Consider the following 24,616-nt stretch of genomic DNA (forward strand, 5'->3'; position numbering starts at 1 on the left):
TAACGATTGAAATTTATCTTCGATTTTCTGCTATTGAACAATCGAAAATTTATTATTTGGAAAAGAGAAAGAGAATTATTAAATTGGGAATAATTGTATGTATGGAATTCGATCGAAGCAAACAGGTTAAATATTTTTACTTCGATTGCCAATTCTTAATTCGTACTTGTTGATCCATTGTTCGAGTTATTTTTCGAGTATGTTCATGTAAAGAATGTTTTAAATTCGAGATTTCAAGTTGTTTAGGAATCTTGAGAAAATCTTATTAAATAATCAAATTGATAAAATAAATATAATGAGAATAGTTTATTAGGAAAGAAACTTTAGTTTATTACGTTTATTTATGGAGGATTTTCAGTTTCTTTGCCATAAAATTGTATTGTAATTAATTTTATATCAAGGTGTTTAATAATCCTCTTCATCCCGCACAGAGAATAAAAATATAGATCTTTTAACTCCTTTTCTGAGTTTCAGAATTATTCTCACAGGGAAATATGTTAACGTTCTTTCCAAAAATTTATTTACAAAGTAAACAACAAAAATGGAGGAAAATCTAGCGTAAAACATCAGAAAATCCAAAACCACATAAAGTCCGTAATCAAGTTGTACGGAATGCAATCCGATTATTTAACAACCAGGATAATATAATTATAACGTTGATTAAATTTTTTTTAATAATTGTTTAATTTATATTATAATTCTTCATTTTGATTATTTTATTGCTTTTGTTTCTTTTATGAAAGCTTAATTTCATTGCTGGACTGCAGATTTTCATGCAAATAGGTACCTACATATTTTTACGTATTATGTGTGCTTTGCATATTTTATACAAAATAAAATTTAAATACAGGATGCTCAGATCTACAGATGTCTAAAAATTACAGGATTCGTAAAAAAATTTGTTTTGTTCAATCAACATAATTAAACCAAAATCAGTTGATTAAATAAAAATCCAATTCACTTCAATCAAAGTGAACTTTTTTTAAATCAACGTAGATAATAATAAAAACAATATCTCTTCCATAAATAAGGATATTTATCGCGATAATTTATCTTAGAAATTCGATTAAACTTTATTAAAATTAAGAAAAAAAGTTTAAACCGTTATAACTTCTAAGATAATGATTCCCAATTAACGAATGAAAGACCATTGAAAGCGCAGAACTTTATTCTTTAAAACATTCTTTTTCATTTATTCCGATACCGCTTCCAGTTCCCGAGATATCGTCGTGTAAAGAAAAGGGTAATTTTTAATCGTTTACGTTAAATCTGAAATCGCTATTGAAATCGAGAAAAATTTAAACCGCTATAACTCCGAAGATAATAACTTTTAATCGACGAATGAAAGATCGTTAGAAGCGCGGAACCTCGCCCTTTAAAACCCTTTTTTATTTATCTTAATACGATTTCCGGTTCCCGAGATATCGTCGCGTAAAGGAAAAGGTAATTTTTAATGGTTTACTATCCACGTCCTTGTCGCATACTCGGATCTCTCGCTCGCGCTTTATCCCACTGACCTATCTCAAACTCCAGACAAGCGACAGCCGCGATTCCTGGAAAAACGTAATACGCGCGACTCCTGGAAATTCCGTACACATTTCCAAGAAAAGATGTAGATCACTGGGTCGCGGGCCTATTCATAATCCCTATGCGACGTTGATTGTTACGGGACACTTTGAGTCCTTATATCTCGACATCCAATTGAGATATCGGGATAAAACAAAAACTGACTTCAATGGCGCGGTTTCCTCTATTCCCTGTCGTTGATTTGATGATAAAATTTTCAATTTTTACTCGCGTCTTTTACGTGAAAGTTCTTCAAAATTTTATTCGTCGCTTTATGGAAATGCATCTCATAAACGTTGCACAAATGACGTAGGGACAATTTAACGTATATTTTACACGATATTTTTTATTATATTCAATATTTAAATAGTTTCAATTTTAGCCACATAAAATCATTTCATCATTTCAAAACAAGATTTCAATCGAGCATATAAGTAATTTTATTAATTTTTTTTAAATAAGAAGAATTAAAAATCCAAGACAAATTAATCCAAAACTTACGTAACTCGACAATCCTCAAATTGTTGTCAAATTGAGAGCGAATAACTAAACTAGACGTTTATCGATATTTTTCCGGAAAATTCAATCCTATATATAAATTGAATCGCGCTTTATATCGATGAGTTCAAAGATCGAGAACGCTCTCGATTGCATGAAAACACGCCGGGCCGCTTTACACAGTGAAAAGAATGAAATGTCAGGACACTCGTCAACCCAGCCGTCGCTTTCCCATCGATTGATGCAATTAAAGCGATTGCAAGTTCGACCGGTGCTTGACCCATCTTCAATTAATGCAATCCAAACATCCGGCAGCGGATGTTTTCACAGGGCTTCGTATACCTTCGTGTGAATAATCGGCGGCCCACGGAGAGAAATTTCTCGCGACGCCGAGAGAGAGAGAGAGATTCTTGAACGACGCCGAAATTCCAAACTGCTTCCGGCTTTAACGAGGGGCACTCGAGCAACAGCTGGCGCTTCAAAATATTTGCACTCACGAGTCGCGCAGCCAGACTGTATCGATATATATATCCAACTGTGTGCTCCGTCCTCACTTCAATTATGGCAACTGCAGATTCGGATTGTGTCCGATATCTGGTTTGAAATTAATACAATTTAAACGCTCGTGTGTCCTAAATGGCGTGTGTGTGTGTGAACATTCATCGGGTCGAGGATAATTGCGAACGATGCGTCGTGACATGGGAGTATGGAAATTTGAATGTAATGCTTGATACATTGTACATCTTTCTTCTTCTCGCGCGTTTCATTTTTATACTTTATGAAATTGTTATGACAAATACAAATGATATGCAAATATCTTGTGTCAAATATAATTCATGTATGATTTGAATCTAATGTTTAATCTTTTCGCTATTAAAGGGATATCTCGGGTTTTATGATATCGTAAATGTAAGTTTATAAATAAAATATCTCGCTTATCTATGATATACATTTCTGCTATTTTATTAAAACACGAAATATTCTGAAAGCTTGCGATAATAAATAATTTATTGTAAATATTTCGTCGTTGGTAAAGAGGAATCAAGGATACCCTATATTTTTACAAATTTTTCTTTTTTATTTTTATTTTTTAACTCGTAACCAAGTGCTTTGCGAAATATCGTTCGAAACAATACATAATGAAACATTCTTCTGTTGTTCCCCGCGTAAAATTCCATTCACGGAAAAATATTTTTGTCTCGCCCGACAAAAAGAAACGTAATTTACAAAAACAACGAAAAGAACTTGGATATTTTTTTTTTATTATTATTATTGTTCATTATGTATTCAAATAAAAGTTACACGAATTATACCGTTCTCAACATAAGAAAAATTCAACAAGGCCAAATATTTCTCATCGAATAGAATACAAATAATTAATTTCTAAAAAATAAATATTTTGAAAGAAAAGAAAAAAATCGAGAAAACGATTCAAATACGATTGAGATATAATGAAGAAGAAGAAAAAGAAAAGGATTATTATCCTGTCATAAATATTTGACAAGCAAATATCGAAGGAATCGATTAAAAACATGGTTAATCCGGTAAAACATCGATCGAACGAGTCGCAGGTGCGCAACAACGTCCACAGTTTGGTGAAATATTTTTTCGGCCACGATTAATAAAAGGACTGGAGTAGCAATTTAAAACCGCAAGAATAAAACTCACTTTGGACCCTCCCACCCTTATTCTACTCCTAGCTACTCCCGGCCTGGAATAAATAGCCGGCCTCTGTATATTCAAATAATACGTAATTACTCGTTAACGTTAAATTGCTTTTACCAAGTGGAAGTTTAATGGAAAAGAAATTCATGTTTATTCGAGCGGGGAGGAAGAAAACGTAGACGATCGTCGAGAGATCGATCGTCAATGTTTCAAATTTGATCTCTAAATTCGCCAATATACCAAAAAGGAAAAATGATATTTTTATTTATCCATTCGCTTTCTTAATTTAACACAGCAGATAATTTTTGTGAATTTTTTTTGTCTATGTTAATTATTCGCTTAATTTTCACAAGACAATTTTAGACAAGTTATAAAAAAAAAAAAGTAGAAGAAAAATAGAAGTCTCTTTGTACACTTGTAAAAATTGACGAGCATCTCATTAGCCTTGATATGAAAAATCACGAGGAATTATATTGTATCGTGTTGAAACAATTAAAATAAACCAGAGAGGGGGGCCGAGTGCACGGATTCTTGGAAGCGATCCCGAAGACAAAAAACACGAGACAGAAACCCGCATCGTCCCCATTATCTCCACACGCAATAAACCATTCCAGCCAGCTTCTCCGTCTCCGCTCGTCTCCGCCCACCGCCAGGTAGCGTTTCCTCTTCTTCCGTTCGTTCCGTTTGAAAAAATATCAGCCGTGTCCCTCTTCTCCCTCCTCCTCCCTCCTCGTGACCTCCACCGTCTCTCTTTCTTTCGAATAATTACAGAGTCGTGCAATTCGTCTTCCGGCGGCCGAGCTTTTTTTTAACGGGACAAAGATACGGGATGTAAATTAGAGACACCGCGGAGGGTCTTTCGTGATTAAGCCGGCGGACGAGAAAAGGATTCGTTCGATTCAGAACGGGAGAGAAGGAGGTTGGTGAAAAACACCAAGTTTGAGTAGGTTTGAGCGGTGGTTTACAGTGCTACGATGAATGAATCGAGCACCGCTCCTTCATCGAGATGATGAAAGATTCGTTCGTTAAGACATCGTATATACAAGCGATTAACAAGATTATTAAAAATCTGCTCGTTGTTTTTAGATATCTTTGCAGATTTAACCTAGTTTCTTTTCTCTTCTCTTTTTTTTAGTAATTTAAGGTTTTAAGAACCTGTTTTTTTTTTTTTCAATGAAAGGTATAATATTTATGCTCCAAGCTTTTTGTTTTTTTCCTTTTTATAATGAAAAGTTGATAAAATACATTTATAATTTGTGAAATTATTAATGTGAAATACAAGTACAGATGTCTAATGATATGATGGAATTTTAGAATTTTAGAATGTTTAGATTAATATAAAATTGAAGACACTTTAAAATAAAATAAAATAGTTTTTAATTTCAAATTTTCAAATAAGTATGTAACTATATTGCTCGAGAAACTATTATGTATTTATTCGTTCGTATACATAAATAACTATTAATTAATTAATTAACAATCAATTAGCCTTGATTGGTAGAATGACTACTACAATAATATCAACTCGTGATATGAAATATTATAATTACGTTTATAAATCTTCATCAATATTTTCTATGCTTATCTGATAAAAAAAATTTAAGAAAACTTGATCATTGAAATAATTCATTTCGTGAAACATTTACTTTGCGTTTCTTAAAATAATCCTTTTAAGTTTTGCGTCATAATATTAAATAATATTAGATTAATGACACAAGAGGACGCAGGTGACGCAGCTTTAGCAACGATTAGAGTACACCACATATGCGGATCAGCGGCCAAAATCAATAACAACTTTAATATCACGCGTATATATATACATATATCCTCGTTAAAGAATGGTCGAGTGTCGTGAAGTGTTCGATGGATAGTTAAAGTGCCATATCCAGATAGGTTAAGCATCATTTTCAAGATGGGGATGAATTATATCTTTTTTACCTCGCATATTGCAAATAATTCTCCCTTCTTTCCACTTGGGGATTTTCGAGTGTCTGAATCTATTCTGCCCCATCCCCTTCCATCGACTAAGGTCAACAACTCGCCGTGGCCGCCACCACATTCTGTGGCCAAATCAGTGATCGCTGTAGTGGATCGCTAGTGGCCACTTTCGCCAAAATCGATCCTTGCGTCCGATTCACCATTGTCGTTATTTCTAAGGATTTTCCACTTGTGCCTATCCGGAATTAGCAGCGGGAAAATAATCTATCATCCCCAAGGGCGTCCTCTCGTCGGTAAATATCCCCCCCCTTCTGGGGCGCGCACTTTATTCCGATGAAATTGGAACATGGAAAAATTTCCACATTTCACGGAAATGAACGTTATTCCACCGTTGAGACGGGGATTGCAACGTGAGAGTAAATTGTAGCGACAGGAGAACTATAAAATTAGAAGTGCAAGGAACGACAAGAGGATGCTAAAAAAAAAAAGAAAAAAAGAGAAAAGGAGAAAAAAAGTAATTTCGACGATAAAGGCGATAAAGTAGAATTAGCGTTCGAGAACATCAAAAAAGAGGGAAGAGGAGAGAAAGGGAGCGAGTAATCAAAAAAAGTAGCAACATGAGGATGAAAAAAAAAAGAAAAGAGTTCAAAGATGCCAGAAGGGAATACTCTTAGCGGGAGCAACAAGCAAAGCTGGGAGAAGGAAGAAAGAATAATATTAAACCATAGAGGGAGAAATGAGATTTTCACAAGTAGAAAATGTAATATTGATACACGTTTCAAGATATTTGAATTTCTGTTCGAAAAATTCGATATAATCAAAATTACTTTCACCTTCTTTTCAATCAGCTACACTTTTTATTAATACATGCATCATAGTAAAATATATACAATAGAATATCGATTATTGGAAAATCGATTATTCAAATATACGATATTATAAATTTATATATATATATATATAAATTACATTTTTTGAACGCGTATCATAAAATTCATATTCGAAAATTCCATAACTCAAAGATTTTCCCTTAATATCAAGCCTCCTAATTCCCCCCAACGAGGAACACCATGCTGCATTAATTAAGCAGAAAAGACGCGGGGGGTAGAACGAGAAAGCGTGCAAGCAACCAATTCCCCACCAACTTTTTCAATCGCGTTTCAATTTCAATAAAAAACGAAGTTCGAACGTTGGAAAAGGGTTCATAAACCTTCGGTCGAAAATCAGAATGCTAAACGGAGCGAAAAGGGCTTACTTAAGCGATCTGAAAGCGGAGGATTCCGAGGAGAGGTTTAAAGATAAGACCCTGTCTGAACGTCGGATCCCTCGGTCCCCTCGAAAAACGATAACTTCGAAATCGTCTCGACACGCGAAAGGGCAAGCGCGACGCGGTGGAAAACAACAGGAAGAGGAGGCGAACGCGATCGATTCGTCTCTTTTTTCCCCAACCCGGAAGAAAGTGGCGAGAATCTCGGCCGGATTTTTCAGCGACTCGATCACTTTGCCGAATACATAAACGATATCATCTCTCGAGTTGTACATACAATACGTACAACTCTCCTTCATCAACGCTATTTCTCTTCGAATTGAAAAGGCCGGGATGAATTCAAAAAGGGCGGTACTCCAAGGCTGGGAGGGGGGAAGGAGCGAACTCTGGCCTCGATTTACGACTCGTAGCGGTGAGACGTCCTCCGACCAACCGGATTTATCTTCCGGTTCACGCGCTCGGATTAAACAGGCTAAATAAAGCATCCTCCCCTCCCCCTCCTCCTTCTCTCTGTATAACGCGGGAATACGGTTAAGGGAAATTCATTTTTCACCGTACGTTTATATGGCGTGTACGTGAGAAAAATTTGGTATCTTGCGGGTTGAAAGGCTCAATCTCCGGATTGGCGGAGAGGTGGGAGGGGCGCGATCCGTCTTGGAGACACTTTAGCCCGCGGTACATCCGGATAAATGGTTTCTCGTCTCGTGTATATATATATATATAATTCTTGGACGAAATTTTATTTTAATCGCCGCCAGAATTTTCAACGCCCTTTTTTCAATCGATCAAATCGGATTACGATTTGAAACGGTATATCTCGACCGGGAAAAAAGATAAAGAGAGAGAAAAAGGAAACGATTCGAGAAGTTCGCGGGGATAATTGGGTTAAATTATCGAGGGGCAAGGGAGGGAAAAAGGTTTTCAGAGAGAAAAAGTAGACGAAAAAAGAGAAATTATTAAAATCATTTCATTTTCTAAATTTGAAATTGTTCGCGATTAAATCTCGAAGATTTATTTAATCCTCAACTTTCTATACATTAAACTGATTGCGCTGGGGGGGTTCTGCGTTTTTAATTGATATTTACGACCCCCGTATATTATAAACGGGCTCGTTGAAACGATATTCCACGAAGGGAAAATTATTTTCTATAATTTTATAATACGTGTTTCTCTAACTACACGATTTACGATACAATAACGTACAGGACAGGATTACTCTACGTCGCGTGATATTTTTCGTTTGGAAAATATTTCCCAACGTTTCGACGTTGGATCGAAAAAGAGAGAAAGGGGAAAAAAGAAGAAGAAGAAGAGGAGGAGAAGAAGGGAGGAAAAAGGAAAAGGGGGAAAAAAATTTTTCGACGAAAATCGCGCGCTCTGCTCACCGCCCCCGAAGCGAGCAGGCTTTCGCTTCGAATGAAAACTGACTGGTTCAAAGGAGCAAACAGCGAGGAGCTGGCACTTTTAATTAATACACGGCGGTGCGCTCTGGCTGGCGTCTTCATTTTCCCCCCGCGTGATATTTGCCCGGCCATGTTAAACAGGTCGCATGGATTCGTGCACGGACGAGAATCTTCTTTACCGATAAGGCGATTAGAAACAGAAAGTATATATGAGTATTCTCTATAACCGTGTCACGGTGTTTATCGAATATACGATACGCGGCGATCCATCCAGTTCCAGCCAATATTTCCACGTCCAAAAGAGGAAAGAGACGACTCTAAAATGGTTGAATCACCGGCCAAACCCCTCGTCGCTCGTTCCCGCGATTTATAAAAACGACGTGCAACTGGTGATGAGATCGATATTTATTTATACGTTTGAATTAAATTCAAATGCAAATTTGTCTCGTTTCGATTCGAAAGATGGCTCGTTTCAAGTATTTTCAAGAAGGTTTTCCAGACTTTATGTACAAATAAAGTGGAAATTTCACGTTATGAATATGCATTTTCGAGATTTAGATTTGGATCGAATCTATTCTAAGTGTTTAACGTTTAGTTTAATCGGATTGTGATGGTGAGAAAGAAAAATTCATTTCGTTGAATTCTTTTAAGGAAAAGAAATCTAATTCTTGATATTACGAGTTACAAGTTCTCTGATAATTTTTATCAGAGGTATTAATTAATCCCATTATTTGGATTTTGGGGATAATACAAAGTCTGATGATGTTAAACAGTGGAAGTTTAGTATAAATCAAAACCAATTTGAATATTAAAGTGCAATAATTTATTCTTGTGAAGCCAAACCTTATAATAAACACTCGCGAATAGTGAAAATCTGCTTATAAATATGAATTTCAAAACTTGGACGAAGAATCAAAATATATCTTTCAAGAATTTAATATAATTTGAAACGTAAGTTTCATTGATTTCTTAATATATAAATTTAGAAAAATTCACAAATAATTTTATTTTAATTCTTTTACTTTAATCATTGATTAAAGATACACACAGAAAAATGTTTCTAAAAATTCCAAAAAACAAAAAGGACGATATAATTCGTTATTGCATCGATTATGGATTGATTTCGAAATCAATAAAGAATTTCATTTCTAACATCTTCATAGAAAATTCCTGCTTTGCAAAAAAAAAAAAAATATAAAAAAAAATTGGAATCCATTCAACTCTGCTTGCGACGTCGCTACACACTTCACGGTAAAGCGGACAAATGGATGCCGGGGAGGAGCAGCGATTAAATATCGCACGAACAATTAAGTTTCAGCGAGGGAACGAAAAGGGCGGAAAATATCTCGATGGTTGGATTGTCGCAGAGGCAAGGAGGCGTTTAAATTTCTGGAAACGCCGCTTCGTGCCGGGGATTCTTCGTTAAGGGATTCTAATCAAACACGATTCTTCGTTCACCACCGGCTAATTGAAAATTGGCCACAATCCTGGCTGGATAAATATTTATTTGTTATATCGACCGGCCATTAAATTGAATTAAACGGGATATTTTACAACAGGCCGAGTTATTGACCGATGATTTATATCGATGAAAATGGATTAAATCCGCAGACGCGAATCTTTCTCCATCGTTTCATTCCTGCGAGTAGTAGTAGTAGTAGTAGAGCTATAAAATTGTGAAATATCAACTCGCGTGCATTCGGCCAATATTTCGCGACGTAAATGTTGCGATTTTCATGTCGCTGTATATCATCGATGGATCATTTAAACGGGATTTTTTTTTCAAATCGCCATTTGATCATTAGAAATCGTTGGAAAGTTGTTTCTTGTTGTTGGAATGCGCGAAATTTCAACGATGATTTATTTTTCGTTAATGCGATAATTTTCTCTTGTATCGATTAATAATATAAAATTATTTCGAGGACATGAAACAGAATATTTAAAATAATTGTTTAGATAAAAGGCATGTTGAATATTTCGAAAATAAGTTTCTTTTCATATATGCAAATATAATAAGAAATTAGACGAAAAAAAAATCGAGAAAATTATTTGAATATTTGTGTTAGAATAGTAAGATGTAGTAGAATCTCCATTATCTGGAACGTTCTACTAATCGAAAATTCTATTATCTGAACCATACACTATAATTCCAACAATGTAAGTAAACGCTTTTCCTTGCCATGATAAAATTTAATTTAAAATTGACACATTTTCATAATATCTATACGTAGACTAGCATCAAAACCTAAATATATATATACACTTAATAATTTTTTTAACTTAAATCGTGAAATTACTTAAGAAATATCATCATCATATCAATTTATTATTGCAAGTAAGCATATTGTTGTTCCATTATCCGAATCTTCTATTAACTCTGCTATAAATTTCCAATTCAATTTCCAACTAGATTCAATTCAACTGCGTTTCCTCGAAATGAACGAACTAATATATCTAATTGAAATCGATCGAAAAATTTCTATTGACACACATTTATTGGATTTATTTCCAGATGAGGTGTATGCTCGAAATCGCGGCCCTTTACTTCCTGTTGCTGTCGATCGCATCCACCTACGTGGTCTCCGTGGCCGGTTACAAGGTGAGTTAACTGTGAAGCCTCTGCGTGTTGTATCGTTTAACATAATTATCGTGTGTCCTCGACACGAAACCATTTATCACGAGAGTGAAAGAACGAAGAAAAAGGAGAGAGGAGGGGGTGAAACCGTTCCGTTTCACGCTACTTCCATGCCATACCCCAATCCCAACACACCCATCCCTTCCAGAAAACGCACAATATTTCCCTGAAACGAATTTATGGCTCCGGATCCGGTTGCACCCCTCGAAATTCTTTTTTCCGCATCGTCGCCTTTTTTGCTGTTGGCCGAGCATCGACGAGTTATCGACGTGGAGAGTGCAGAGAGGGGAAACAAGAAATTACCGAGAGCAAATGCTCGAAGGAGTTAAAAAAAAAAAAAAGAAAAAGCGAGTGGATTTGTTTCGAGAAATTCGAGCAACAACGATGTGATTTCTTTCGTTTAATCCGGCATTCGGTTGCTCTCCATCCAAAAGAAGAAGAAAAGAGAGAGAGATAAGAACGGCATAGCGTAAGAAAAAGTATAGAAACGTGTTTGCGAGCTCGGTGGTCTCGGCGACAATGGAGGATGTGACAAAAGGATAGGCAAAGAATCGTTCGGGACATTGACAAAGCCTACCCTCAGTGCATCGATGTATTTCAACGTCGCTCGCCCGACAACCCGTTGCTCGAAGCAAGAAATGGCATAACCTGTTCTTCCTTCCCAATAGATTCCAGCGCACCATTGACCCACTTGCCGTAATGGTAATAATCGATCAAACTCGAATACGATTCGTCGAAATAGCTCGCGTTTTCTATTAAAAGAAACGTTATTTAGAACGTGACCCAAAACCGTGGATAAAGTGCGCGCATACATGAAAATATACACGTGCATATTTGTATCATATATTACCATATATTTGGCAATTATTTATACGCGCGTTCACACGTCGAAATTGCGGTTATATTCGTACGATATGTATACATGCACGAATCGTAATAATATTTGAATGCAATTAGCGCGGAAATAAACGAATTTGAAGAGTGAATGAAACGTGTGCGCGTGTATGCGAAATTTTAATCGAAAAAATTTTTTTTAAAAAATAGAAAGACAACAACCGCTGCCCGTTTTCTCAAATCATTGAGCTGGATTAGAATCGTAGCAACGGAACGATGCACAGCCGCGTACAAAATTCTTCGAGTTAAATTTAACTTGACGAGTCAAGTGTTATCGCGTAAAGAAACTTTTGTTGTTTCTAATAAAACTTTGCAATTAATCCAATTTATATCTATCCTAGTTGCAAAACTTTCGTCAGAATTTTTAGATTAAGAAGAATTCTCTTCCCTTTTCAACAATTTCGCGCCCGACTGTACTGTAATCCCAATCAGGCTCCAGGCCATTTCATTTTTGGACCATTTCGCGATATTAAAACTCATCGTCGGCCGTCCAAAGAATGGTTGGAACGATGGCTAACACGAACAACTTCAAGAATATTTCTGAAATATTGAAAACGTCTTCAAATCGTAGATATTAGGTCGATCAATTCGAATTTGAGAACTCGTTACAGAACTTTCATCAAGATTGATGGTAATAAAGGACCTCTATAATGGGCCATTTCGAAGGGGATCACTTTATTGTCAAACCACCCCATAACCCAAGATTTCGTGATCAAACTAGGGGTCTCAACGTGTTGAATCCAAAATGATCGAGGATGATTGTTCGTTGAAAGTAGTCCATGGCAGGTTCTTAAGCAGTCCCAGAAAGGGTCTTTCGAGCTCGTCCTTGACTCTCAGGGTAGTTTCGTAAATCCCTCGTTTCTGGAAATGCTTCATTCCCTCGATTTTTATGCGATCTGTGGCAAATCTTTCGCCTCTGTGACAATGTTATTTATATCAATCGAATCTACATGTTACAATAAACATGTATTCCATCTCTTTCATCTTCGAAACGAACGACGAAATGACATTTCTTCTCTCATCCTTTATAGAATTTAGCTCGCTGCTTCACTTTTCAAGTTGAAAGAGTTTCTAACAATAAAGAGATAGTTCTGCATTTTTTTTTGTTATACAAATCCTTTTATTAAGTGAAAAAGAATCCAACATACGATAATATCATTCCATATGTTACAATGCAAAATTGCTAACAGGAAATAGCAAAGAAAAAGGGAAATATCTCATTAAATAAAAAGTACAAACCGTTTCTGTTATCCGATTCATAAAGAAACTGATTCATAAATCCAATGCAATAAGAATTTATTGCAAGCTCTACAATTAGAAATCGAATATTATAATGAATCTTGAACTAGCTTACAAGAATTCTTATTAATAAGCTGAAAAATATCAAAACTGCGCATTGTATCAATAAATAATCAAAAAATATCCAAGTATAAAAGTATTTATCGAATATCAGCCAATCTTATTTTCCAATATATTCTCCCTTCTTCTCCGCGTTGCAGAAAATCGCAACGTGTGAACTTGTCGTTGCTCGAGCTGGCAGCCCCGTGCTGGCCATTCCGCTAATGTTGACCGGAAGTGTTTGTTCTGATGCATGCGCAGCAGCATACACGGGACATCCTGGCCGTCCCGTGGATCGTGTAACGGTGTAGTCCAACATAATTGTTGGCGTGCCAGAATTTACCCGGCGCGGGTAGGTGGTTGGATCGGTGCCGGCATTTGTCCTCCCACATGCGGCCAGGATAATTCTCGGCGCGGCCTGAAGCGGATTTGATTGCACGACACCCATGATAAATGTAAATGCAAACAACGTCTGACAACTGGATTCGAGCCTGTGCAAACTGACTAATTTCCATCGCTGTTGTTCTTCTCATTTCGAACACTCTCTCCCTTTTCCTACAAACGAATCCTCTCCTCCTCGACCGTTTTATCAATTAATTACCATTTCCATTGAAGAAATTCCACGCCACGGCAGCAAAAGCGGCACCCGCAACATTTAATTATCTCGCGAGGAAAATAGTAGCAGCGATCCCGAGCGTACTTACGAGCGTTAAATTTCGCGGCGAGCAACCTTCCCTCCTTCGTCTTCTAACGAACGTCTAAACACGTAGCACCCTGCAACACCTCTCCTCTGTATTTACCTCGAACCAAGTTTGCGTCGACCTGTCTATCTATATCTGTCTATCCACCTTTGACAAAGCGTTTTCCCCGGGATTTGGGGGAACGAGAGCGCGATAAAACCGCGCGCGTTCCTCTCTCGTATTGTTAAAATCCGCCCGAAAACGGCCCACGGTGTAATCAATGGGATCGGCCCCGCCGACAGCGTTAATCGATAATCCAAAATAACACGCAAGTTAATACGAGGCAAGTCGAGGAAGAACGGCGAAATAGGAATGGAACGTAATTGGAACGGTGTGAATATATCCCTGCCTCTGAATCCCCTCTTGGGAGGGAAAAAAAAGGAATTGGCTGTTTGTGCCATCGTGGTGATCGATTTAATAAAAACCTGGAAGAAGGGCGAGAGATGTACACGGTCGCGAAGGAAAACGTTGTTCGTAGTTCCTCTGGCAATTTGTAATTTATGCGTCGTTAAATTTCATGATCCAGTGATTATCCTTTTTCAGATAATTGCACGGTGAAAGTTCTGATATCGTTCCCGTCTCTTGTAAATCGTTCTTGATATTAATTATTTTTTCTTCTTTTTCTTTTTGAATGATGGAATTGTACTTTCCAAGTTTACCTATTTTTTTTCTTTTTATTGGAAATCGTACGATCTTATAAAATTTGATAAAATGAAAGTATTTATAGAGAGATAAATTATGTATATTTTTTTTCTTTCTCAATAATATTATATTGCTTGTTGCTACTTGATGATTGATGAGTTATTATATGTTATGTATGTTTATTTCTTAAAACGTATTGATATATTGCATTATCAAAGAATTATCTCGAAATTGTTAATAATAATATATGTCTCGGATATTTTGTCAAGATTTTCAAGATATATAATAATAAAATTTTTTACCGTGATTAAAACTTAAATAAAATAAAAAAAGGCAATGATTTTTCACAATAGCCGCTCCCGCTCATTAATGCTCTTTTGTTTAATGGACGATTTTTATTCCCGCTGCAACAGGAAGTTTTTGAATGTGAATATTTCAATAGAATTTATCCCCGTTTATGCTGTAATTTGCAATGAATTTGAAGAACTGGATGCTTATTATGAATTCATCCAGTAATTATACAGACCGTAATTTGCGTATGTGATTGTTAAAAAAGTGATTTAAAACTTGTATTTATTAACTTCATTATTTTTTTTTCTAAAGTTATCTCATATTATTCTTAATTATTATTAACGAGAATTATTTCTTGGGATCAAAGGATTTTGGCAAAAAAAATAACTCGTCGTTTCAAAAACTTACAAGATTCTTTGCAATTTGCAATTCCTATATCATTTCTTAAGAAATATAATGTTCAACACTTTTCATTGTAAGATTTCTTTTCACCCAGATATTAGAACAAATATCTAGAAGAGTATGCAGGATCGATCGCAGAGGCAACGAAACCGCGGACAATTCCAAAGGAATCCGCGTGAACGAGGGGAACTGTTTGAAGTTTAATGATTCTTAAAGACGAGTTTCCATGCTATCTAAATTAATTCTTAAAGTTCCCTCTCAAAGAGTTGTTCTCCCTCGCGGCCGGTAATTTCAGGGAGTAATTGAAAACACCCGTTCCGTGAATGAACAATTTTAGGCGACGCTAATGGAGATACGGAACGCCGCTGCGTCCTCATAAATTTCTCCGTGAAATAACGCGGCCGCGGAGGATGAATGGTCTCTAAAACTACTCATATTTTCCAATGTCACTCTGATATTTCAGCTTCGTACATTAACCACCAGAGCCAAGTAGTAGTGTCCAAACTACGAGATCGCTTTGAAATCCAATTCTTGTTTTTCACTTTCCTTTTTTCTTCTTCTTCTTCACAAAGAAATTGTATCCCATCGCATTCCAAATGAAAAAGAAGACGAGAAAGCTAAATGATCGTTCAAACGTGTTTATCTCTTGATATTGATACTCTCTCAAATTCAATCTCTCATCTCTATCATCTTTCGTCCCTTCGACGAACGATTCGAGAGAATTGAAAAGAGGATCGAAGAGGATCCTTTAAACAATTTTGGAAATTCTGGATGAGAAGTGATGATTTCCATTCATAATTCCATCATCACATAATGAATAATCGTGATTGTAATCTGATATTGATATTAATTACATAGTTACATCGCGTCGAAAATTATTATATTTTTATAGTTTAATATCGAAACATGAAGCAATAATAATAACATTTAACATTTATTGGGAAATGAATAATATTAGAGTGATGGACAAATTTACTTTAATAACAGTTTAGTGCAAAAATTATAAAAATAACATCATTGTTATATCAAGATAATATATAAGAAATATATTAGAGTGAAATTTCGTCAATTTAAAAAAAATATAAATCTTGAATATCAAACAAGGATAACAGGATGAAACGGTGAATGTAAAATTTATTAGAAAAGATATACAATATTTATTACATGTATTTTTATATATAAAAAAGATATATTATAATAATTGATAATCCAAATAAAATTTATCACAAGTCCTACTCAAGCCTTTTCAAATTTTACACGATTTACAATTTACAATGGAAAAATTCTTACCTAAGCAAAATATTTATCCATTTATATAATATTTATACAAAACTTTACAAATTCATCCAATTAATAATCAACAGTTGATAACTTTACGTTTGACAAATTAACGAGTAGCCATGGATAGACCAAGAGAAGAGAGGGATCGTGTTGAGGGACAATTTGTTTATGCGTTTATTTTATTTCGAACGGTTGGTCGGGCAAAGGATGAAATTAAAGATAAAAGGCAGTTGGAAAGAAAAAGGAGAGAGGAATCGTTTGAGGAGGGAGAGACGCAATCTCCTTCCTCGAGGCATCTTCCCGCCGGGATCTTTTTTAAGAAGATTAATTTTCGTAGCGGATGATGTTTCGTATCATCAACAACGGGTCGGGCACAAAAGAAATTACTCGGGTAACAAAGTTTGCTAATAACGCCCCCGTTCCCTCTCTCCTTCGCGCCGGCGTTCGACGTTTTTAATAAAAATGGAAAAGAGGAGGCACTATCGGTCGGCGGCTCTGGTCAAACGTGAGCGAAATTCCTCGAGTTCTTGGAGAAGAATGGGGCCACGATATGCTCCTCCTCCACGTGGCAAAAGTGGCCCGCTCTAATTTTTCGGTTAACGATGCCGGCCCTCCCTCCTTCCTTCCTTCAACCCCGATCGTGCCTAATCTGCACGGTCGATCGTGCCTTCTCCCCCATCATCGATCTCCAACAGCAGCGCGAGACGCTCTTTTCTTGATCCTCTCGCGGCTTTAACCCAGTTTCCACTCTCCGCGGTTCTCTCTACGTATGCATTTTTCATTCCTTTCAGCACTCAAGGCGACACCGAGACTTCACCGTGGCCGAGAGTTACGATGCGTCATCGTCCAACAGCGACAGCCTCTCGATGACGATACCACCGTCCATCGATCGATCCTCGATCCCCGAAGAATCGTACCTCGCTGAAAGTAAGTAGTGGTTTCGGTTAATCTCGATTAAAAAATTATTCTTCCTTCCTTCTCGTCTCTGGAAAATTTATTTCGCCTTCCTTGTTCGTGGAAAAGGAAAAGGGGGATCGGTTAAAAAAATATTTTCGCGCGGATGGGAAAGAAGGGGAAGATGCGTCTGCGGAAAGTCGAGCCTTCGCGAAATTAACGCGGAGCCCGGAGCTTTCTTTCTTCTTCGACGCGAGAGAGATGAAAATTGAAAGACCAACAAACTGGTTGGCATGCCGGAAGAAATTAATGAACGCGTTTACACGCGGTGTGCATTTGATACCTGACAAGAATAATAAAAAAAAAAGAGAAAATTCTCGCCATTCTGGTGATACGTACCGTGAACGCTTTATTCGTAGCCACGAATTTTCCAAAGCGAATTTCGCCTTATTCTTCTCGATTCGTCGCGCGCAACACGCACAACTTCCCCGTTGGTTGAACGTTTCTTAATTAAATTGATTACGCGATTACACGACGAACGTATATATATATAACAAATTGCTATTCAGATTTTTCGCGATTTACTGTTCACTTCAAACCTTGTAATTTAAAATGTGGAAAATGAAGCAAAAGGAAAACGTACTCTCGCTCACACCGTTAACACTCGTCCATTGACAATGAAGATTGTCAAGTAATATATCTTAAGGATGAAACACACCACGCCGGTGATAATCAGCGTGACAACGATCTGGATTGCCAGTAAGATCTTCGTCTTGTTCCCGCTTTCTGTTCCTCTCTCTCAGTTTTAAGTTAAATCGTTTATTATTATAATGCGAGGGAGGAGGAGGAGGATACTTCTTCCTTTTTCCTCTCCTTCAGACTAAATGATACGAGGCAAGAATCGCGTAGAGAATTAGGGCAAGCATTAATATTATCGCGATCACGTAGAATATCGCGCACATAGTCAAACTTCGCGTTTCTTAATTATTTAAAGAAAAAAAAAAAATAATTTAATTCGACTCGGATACAACTTCGCAGATAAAGAGATACATAACGTGGAAATGCAATACGTACATCGATCTTTGGCCATGATATTACGTGTCCGTAGAAATTGAAACACAGCCGATGGAAAAGAGGAACAATTGTCACGAGTTATATTTGATAAAACGAATTTGAATTCGTAGTGGCGCAACGCGAAGACACAGACGCGTCGTTTTTATTATATATTTGTTTTTTCGGAACGAATTTTTACAAATTTTTGCGTCATTAATTAGCCTCGATCATGATTGTTCTTTGTTCCTTTCTCTTCCTTTTTTTTTTCTTTTTTTTTAATTAAAGATTAAAATATATTGCAAAAGCCAGGAAGAGAAATAGCATGATTATTATTGTTATTACGATTATGTAGTACATCACGCACATCACAATTTTGTTTGGTTAAGAAATAATTTGATTACGCACCCCACTCGCGTAAACTTCTCTTTACAAATGAATAAATGATATGTATATACGTGATTCTTTTGCTATGATCACTTTGAACAACACTATCCAATGAAAATCGTTGTTGTAATAATCGATGATATTAAATATCGGAAAGGAATTGAATTTATAGAAGATATTGTTGTTATGACGGTTCGAACCTTTGATTTTTACGAATTTTGCGTATTAATTAGCGTCAATCATACGAGGCTGACCCTCGTATTGATTGCAACAAATACGCGTGTATTTATCCTGTAACATTGGATATGACACGATGAAAATCGAGAAAAACAAATTTATCTGTCGTCGGTAACCAAGAATTCAACAATATAATAATACGCGCACACAGTGATTTGTAAAAATATTTGAATAATATTTTACAGAGGAGAATTTATCTAAATTCTGATTGTAATGAGAATTTGCATTTGTATAAAAAGTATTTGTATAAAATAGATTACATATATAGAGCAATTTTTTTTTTCTGTTGTCAAAAAAGTCTCTTCGAAGAAGAAATCAATTCCTAAAATTTCGATATCTTTTCACGTTTTGAATCCAATTTTGCCTGAGAATTTTTTTTTTTTTTCACAAATGACATAGAATGACATAGCATTAAATTCTCAACATTTTGTAGTTTAAAATTTTATCTCGCGTCATTGGAATATTATAAGAAATGAAAATATATTGAAATTTTGATATATTGATGATTATATATACAAAAATATTATATAAAATGTTAAATAATAAAGATAACATTCATTGTGAGAATATATTGCAAAGGGATCACAAAAATATATTTAAACATCCGTGATATTCCAATAATGAATTTGTTACGTGACTTTCACAGATAATTCTTCTATCCATTTCAGATTTTAATTATTCATAAGAGTAATATCTAGGCTTTTATGGTAGAAAGCTTACATCTATAATCGATTGAGTTTCTACTAATTAATAAATTTAATTTTCATTGATATATCGTTCAACATTTATACATAACAATACTCGTACATTTTCGTAGACACGTGTACGTCACGTATTATAAAATTAATAAAATTCGAAACGAAAAAAAAAAAAACAGAAATACCGTTCCAATACAATATTCTTTGTTCAATGTTCGCGTTCCATCAAGCCTGTAATAAAAAGGGACTCGAAATTTAAACGAAGTCCTTCTTCTTAATAAAATATTCGAGAGCCTCTTTGATGAATAAACGAATACCTAGCAAGGGACAAGGAGATCACGAATTCACGAAGGAGACGGGATGAAAAAGATATCCGTGTCTCGAGATTTAAATAATTTCACTTATTCAATACGTGGACGAATTCGATTCAATTCGACCGGTTCTCGTGCACGGACGCGCAACGATCGGAAAAACAAATCGCACGTGTATTTGCGGAATCAATCGCTCGAGGACAGCTTTCGATGTTGTTCGAAGCCAACGGCGAAATCGTGACGTCTCTCCTCTCTCGTTTCTTTTTTTCTTTTTCAGGCTCCCGTTCCATCGATCCCTGCGCCTCAAAATATTGCGGGATCGGCAAAGAATGCGAACTTTCACCGAACAGCACAATCGCGGTGTGCGTATGCATGCGAAAGTGCCCACGGAGGCATCGACCTGTTTGCGCGAGCAACGGCAAGATCTATGCAAATCATTGCGAGCTTCACAGAGCCGCCTGCCATTCCGGTTCGTCGTTGACCAAAAGCAGATTAATGCGATGCCTACATCACGGTAAAAATTAATTATTATTATTGTTATTATTAGATTACTTTTTTTTTTTAATCAATTCTATTAAAAATTTTATTAATTATAATATTAGAAGGTTAACTAGTTAGACATAAGTTGATCAGATTATATACTACTCGGTATAGAATTACATTTTAAAGAGAATGAATCATGATGATTCTGCATTTTAAAAGAGTTCTTTAAATGCAAATTAAATTCCAAGTTATTATTATTTTGAGAAAATAGAATAATGAAAAGTTGTAGAAAAATGAAAGTGTGTAAAATTTCATAAATGATAAAGCACTGGATCTATTTTAATTATTGTTTTACAAAAAAGAAAATCATAAATGAAGATCTCTGCTATAAACTAGCGAAAGAATAATTATTATAATCGACACCGTTCTATCGAAGTCACCTTTTTCCAAATTTCACAGATATCGAGAATGCTCACATTCGAAGAACCTTACACATGAACAGAACATCCCTCAAAACGAGCAAGATTGTATCTTATCCAAAATCTAGGAGCCGAAAGAAGGGTGGTTTGAAAGATAACTTGATACCGGACAAGAACGACCCCGACTCGAAGGAATGTTCGAATCAAGAATACGAGATTATGAAGGTAAAAATACTTAAACTTTTTTTCTTTATCCTCATCATCATCGATACCTGATTATTGCAGGATAATTTGTTGCTTTACAATCACGCGAGATTAATGTCCCAAGACAATCATAGCAAAGAGTATCTCGTCAGTATAATGTTTTCTCATTACGATCGAAACAATAATGGCAATTTGGAACGCGAAGAGTTGGAACAGGTAATTTTTTTCCTTGCTTTAACCCCTTCGTGATGATTGTAGATTGTATTTTTTTATTATATATTTATACAGTTCGCGGAGAACGAAGATTTAGAAGAGTTGTGCAGAGGCTGCAATCTCGGACATATGATTAGTTACGATGATACGGATGGCGATGGAAAATTGAACGTGAATGAATTTTACATGGCGTTCAGCAAACTCTACAGTAAGTAATTTCTTGCCTCTTGAATTATTCAATTCTTTAATTATCGTGGTAGAAACGAAAATAAAAAACTTTGCAAATATTTTTTTTTTTTATTCTTCATAAGTAATAATTAAGGGGTCGAATGAAAAATAACTTTATGCCATGTGTATGTAAATTTCAATTTTTTCGTATCATTATTTTGTTCATTAATTCGGTAATTTTTTAATACAACATCATATGTATTTCATTAAGTAAAATCATGCAACTTAAAACAGATATAATTCCATATCTCGTTACTTTATCAACATAAAGCTTCTTTCAATTTCCTTTTATAAAATTATACTTACAATTTATGATAATTTGGCATGTGCTTATTTTCATTTAAGCCCCTCAATTTTTAACAAAAATTTAAATATAAATTATATACACAAAATGAAGAGTATTACCATATACTTAAAGTATTTTTTAAACTAGCGCAATCGTTCATAGGTGTCTCGGTGGTATCCCTAGACAAGTCTCTCGAAGTGAATCACATCTCTGCAAGGGTGGGCGATAACGTGGAGATCAAATGCGATGTTACGGGTACACCACCACCACCTTTGGTATGGCAACGAAATGGAGCTGATCTAGAAACACTGAACGAGCCCGAGGTAATGATAAACAATTTCTTTAAAAATATCTTACAAACAAATCACATATAAACAATAATCGATCAACAATAACTTTTTTCATTTGATAGATCCGCGTGTTCAACGATGGCAGTCTCTATTTGACAAAAGTACAACTGATACATGCTGGAAATTATACTTGTCACGCAGTTAGAAATCAGGATGTCGTTCAAACGCACGTGTTGACTATTCATAGTAAGTTTTAGGAAACGCATCACGTGATTTTTATCTCGATATTTTTTCTCCCTTGCAAGGAACAATCATTTTTAAAAAGTTTTCGACTCTTAGCTATTCCCGAGGTGAAAGTGACACCGCGATTTCAAGCGAAACGTTTGAAAGAGGAGGCGAATATAAGGTGTCACGTGGCCGGTGAACCCCTTCCGCGAGTTCAATGGTTAAAAAACGACGAAGCGTTGAACCATGATCAACCGGACAAATACGATCTTATTGGAAACGGTACTAAACTTATCATTAAGAACGTTGATTACGCCGATACCGGGGCTTATATGTGTCAAGCTAGCAGCATTGGTGGTATTACCAGAGACATCAGTAGTTTAGTGGTTCAAGAACAACCTACTCCAAGTAAGTTACTTACGTGCATACAGATCTATTCTTTTTCTATTTCGTAGAATTAATAGAAAGTAAATTAAGAAAAATTCTTTATCATGCTTGATGCGTATAATTATATTTGCAAATATGAATAAGTTATTTATTATTTATCTAGATAAATTGATGATAAATGATAATTATAATTTTTATCCAGCGACCGAGAGTGAGGAGCGAAGATTCTTCTCATTTCATCAATGGGGGATTTTGGTATACGAGCCATCTGCTTGTCGGCCGCGACATGAAATTCGATCTACGGATGTTATACCAGGTACACAGGTAAAATCAAATGTGTCATTACATAATTATTTATCATATTATTTTTAATTTTAGTAATCCAGATCGTTATTGTTCAAGATTTTCAAAATTTTTTATTATTGCGTTAACGTAAATAATTTTTTAAAATATTTAATTATTATATTCTAGCTGCTAATCTCTAGACAACAAAATCATATTTTTATATATATATATATATATATATATATATATATCGTTCAATTTCATAATTTAGGAACATGTGTGTGGAGTTAAAGGTATCCCTTGCTCATGGGGACGTGCAATCAATGTCGCAAATCGATATGTATACGTCAGCCAACCGGATAAAGATCGCGTGCTCGTCATTAGTGAAATACAAATGGTTATAGTCGACGTGAGTAAACTTATTTTTGTTAATATTAATTGATTAATCATAATATATTATGAAAATAAATCTTGTCTTTTTTCTTGTTAGGTAATACCAACAGATAAAAATCCTGTTCAACTTTGGTACGTCCCTTCTCTTGATCAAGTATGGATATTGAATTGGCGAAATCAGAAAGATATCGATGTGAAAACTGTTCAAGTAATCGAAGATGCTGCTCAAAAGAAGAAGCATCGCGCTATCCGGCCAGAACCCATTGATGCGCAGTTCGATATTATCCAAAATATTTATATCCCTGAACCACAGGTGAATATAATTATTGAAAATTATTATTTATTTTGAAGATACATAAATGAAATATTACTGTACATTTTTTAATCCATTTAGGATATTGAAAACATCTTCAAGTACGGTTATGTGAGTCACGCAAATCAACGTAACATGTACAAATTGGATTTGAAGAATATGAAATATACACGTAGCGCTGATTTAAGTTCTTATAATTGTGTTCCAATTAATGTCCAATTTTCGGTTCTATGTAAATAATTCAATATTTTATGAACTTATAACAAATATATATTATAAATCTATAAATATTTCTTATATTATTCTATTTTTTATTTCAGATGGGTTTGTAATAATTGAATGCCAAGAACCAGTCACTAACAGACCAACGGGTCAATTATTATTGGATTATTTAACTGATACCGTTCTTGCATATAAGCCAAAAATTTTAGGAAAACCAACAATTTCACCTGATTCTCGACATCTTGTCACATTAGATAAGCAAGAAACAGGCGTAACTCTAGTCGTACAAGAAATATCATGTAATTAGAATTTATTTTTTTCTTAATCAGTTTCTTAAGTATTTCATTCACAATTGTCCTTTTTTTCTTTTTTTCAGCCGATGGTTTGAAATTCGCATTTGATGTGAAAACGACATTGAATATCAGCGATATCGCACTCTATCCATCACAAACGACACATGGTTACGATATTTACGCGTCATCTATTGACAAGGAAAACATTCTTTTCCTCGATCTGTCAACTGGTATGAAA

The 24,616-nt window shown here is 35.4% G+C and overlaps 1 protein-coding gene across 5 annotated transcripts in view; it reads left to right on the forward strand.

Moving 5' to 3' along the window:
- Fstl5 (follistatin-like 5) overlaps nucleotides 1-24,616 on the forward strand; it is a 57,852-nt gene that overhangs the window by 31,719 nt on the left and 1,517 nt on the right. For 3 of the 5 annotated variants that reach the window (XM_016915340.2, XM_026444138.1, XM_006562205.3), the window contains 15 exons: nucleotides 10,850-10,936; nucleotides 17,352-17,487; nucleotides 20,415-20,651; nucleotides 21,080-21,264; nucleotides 21,325-21,459; nucleotides 21,532-21,664; nucleotides 22,118-22,293; nucleotides 22,383-22,506; nucleotides 22,600-22,893; nucleotides 23,075-23,196; nucleotides 23,429-23,566; nucleotides 23,648-23,863; nucleotides 23,945-24,095; nucleotides 24,184-24,384; nucleotides 24,462-24,608. In XM_016915340.2, coding sequence (XP_016770829.1) covers nucleotides 10,850-10,936; nucleotides 17,352-17,487; nucleotides 20,415-20,651; nucleotides 21,080-21,264; nucleotides 21,325-21,459; nucleotides 21,532-21,664; nucleotides 22,118-22,293; nucleotides 22,383-22,506; nucleotides 22,600-22,893; nucleotides 23,075-23,196; nucleotides 23,429-23,566; nucleotides 23,648-23,863; nucleotides 23,945-24,095; nucleotides 24,184-24,384; nucleotides 24,462-24,608 — 2,482 coding nt within the window. 5 annotated transcript variants of the gene reach the window in all.

This window comes from Apis mellifera, linkage group LG12, assembly GCF_003254395.2.
Source record: "Apis mellifera strain DH4 linkage group LG12, Amel_HAv3.1, whole genome shotgun sequence".
NCBI classification, from domain to species: Eukaryota; Metazoa; Arthropoda; class Insecta; order Hymenoptera; family Apidae; genus Apis; species Apis mellifera.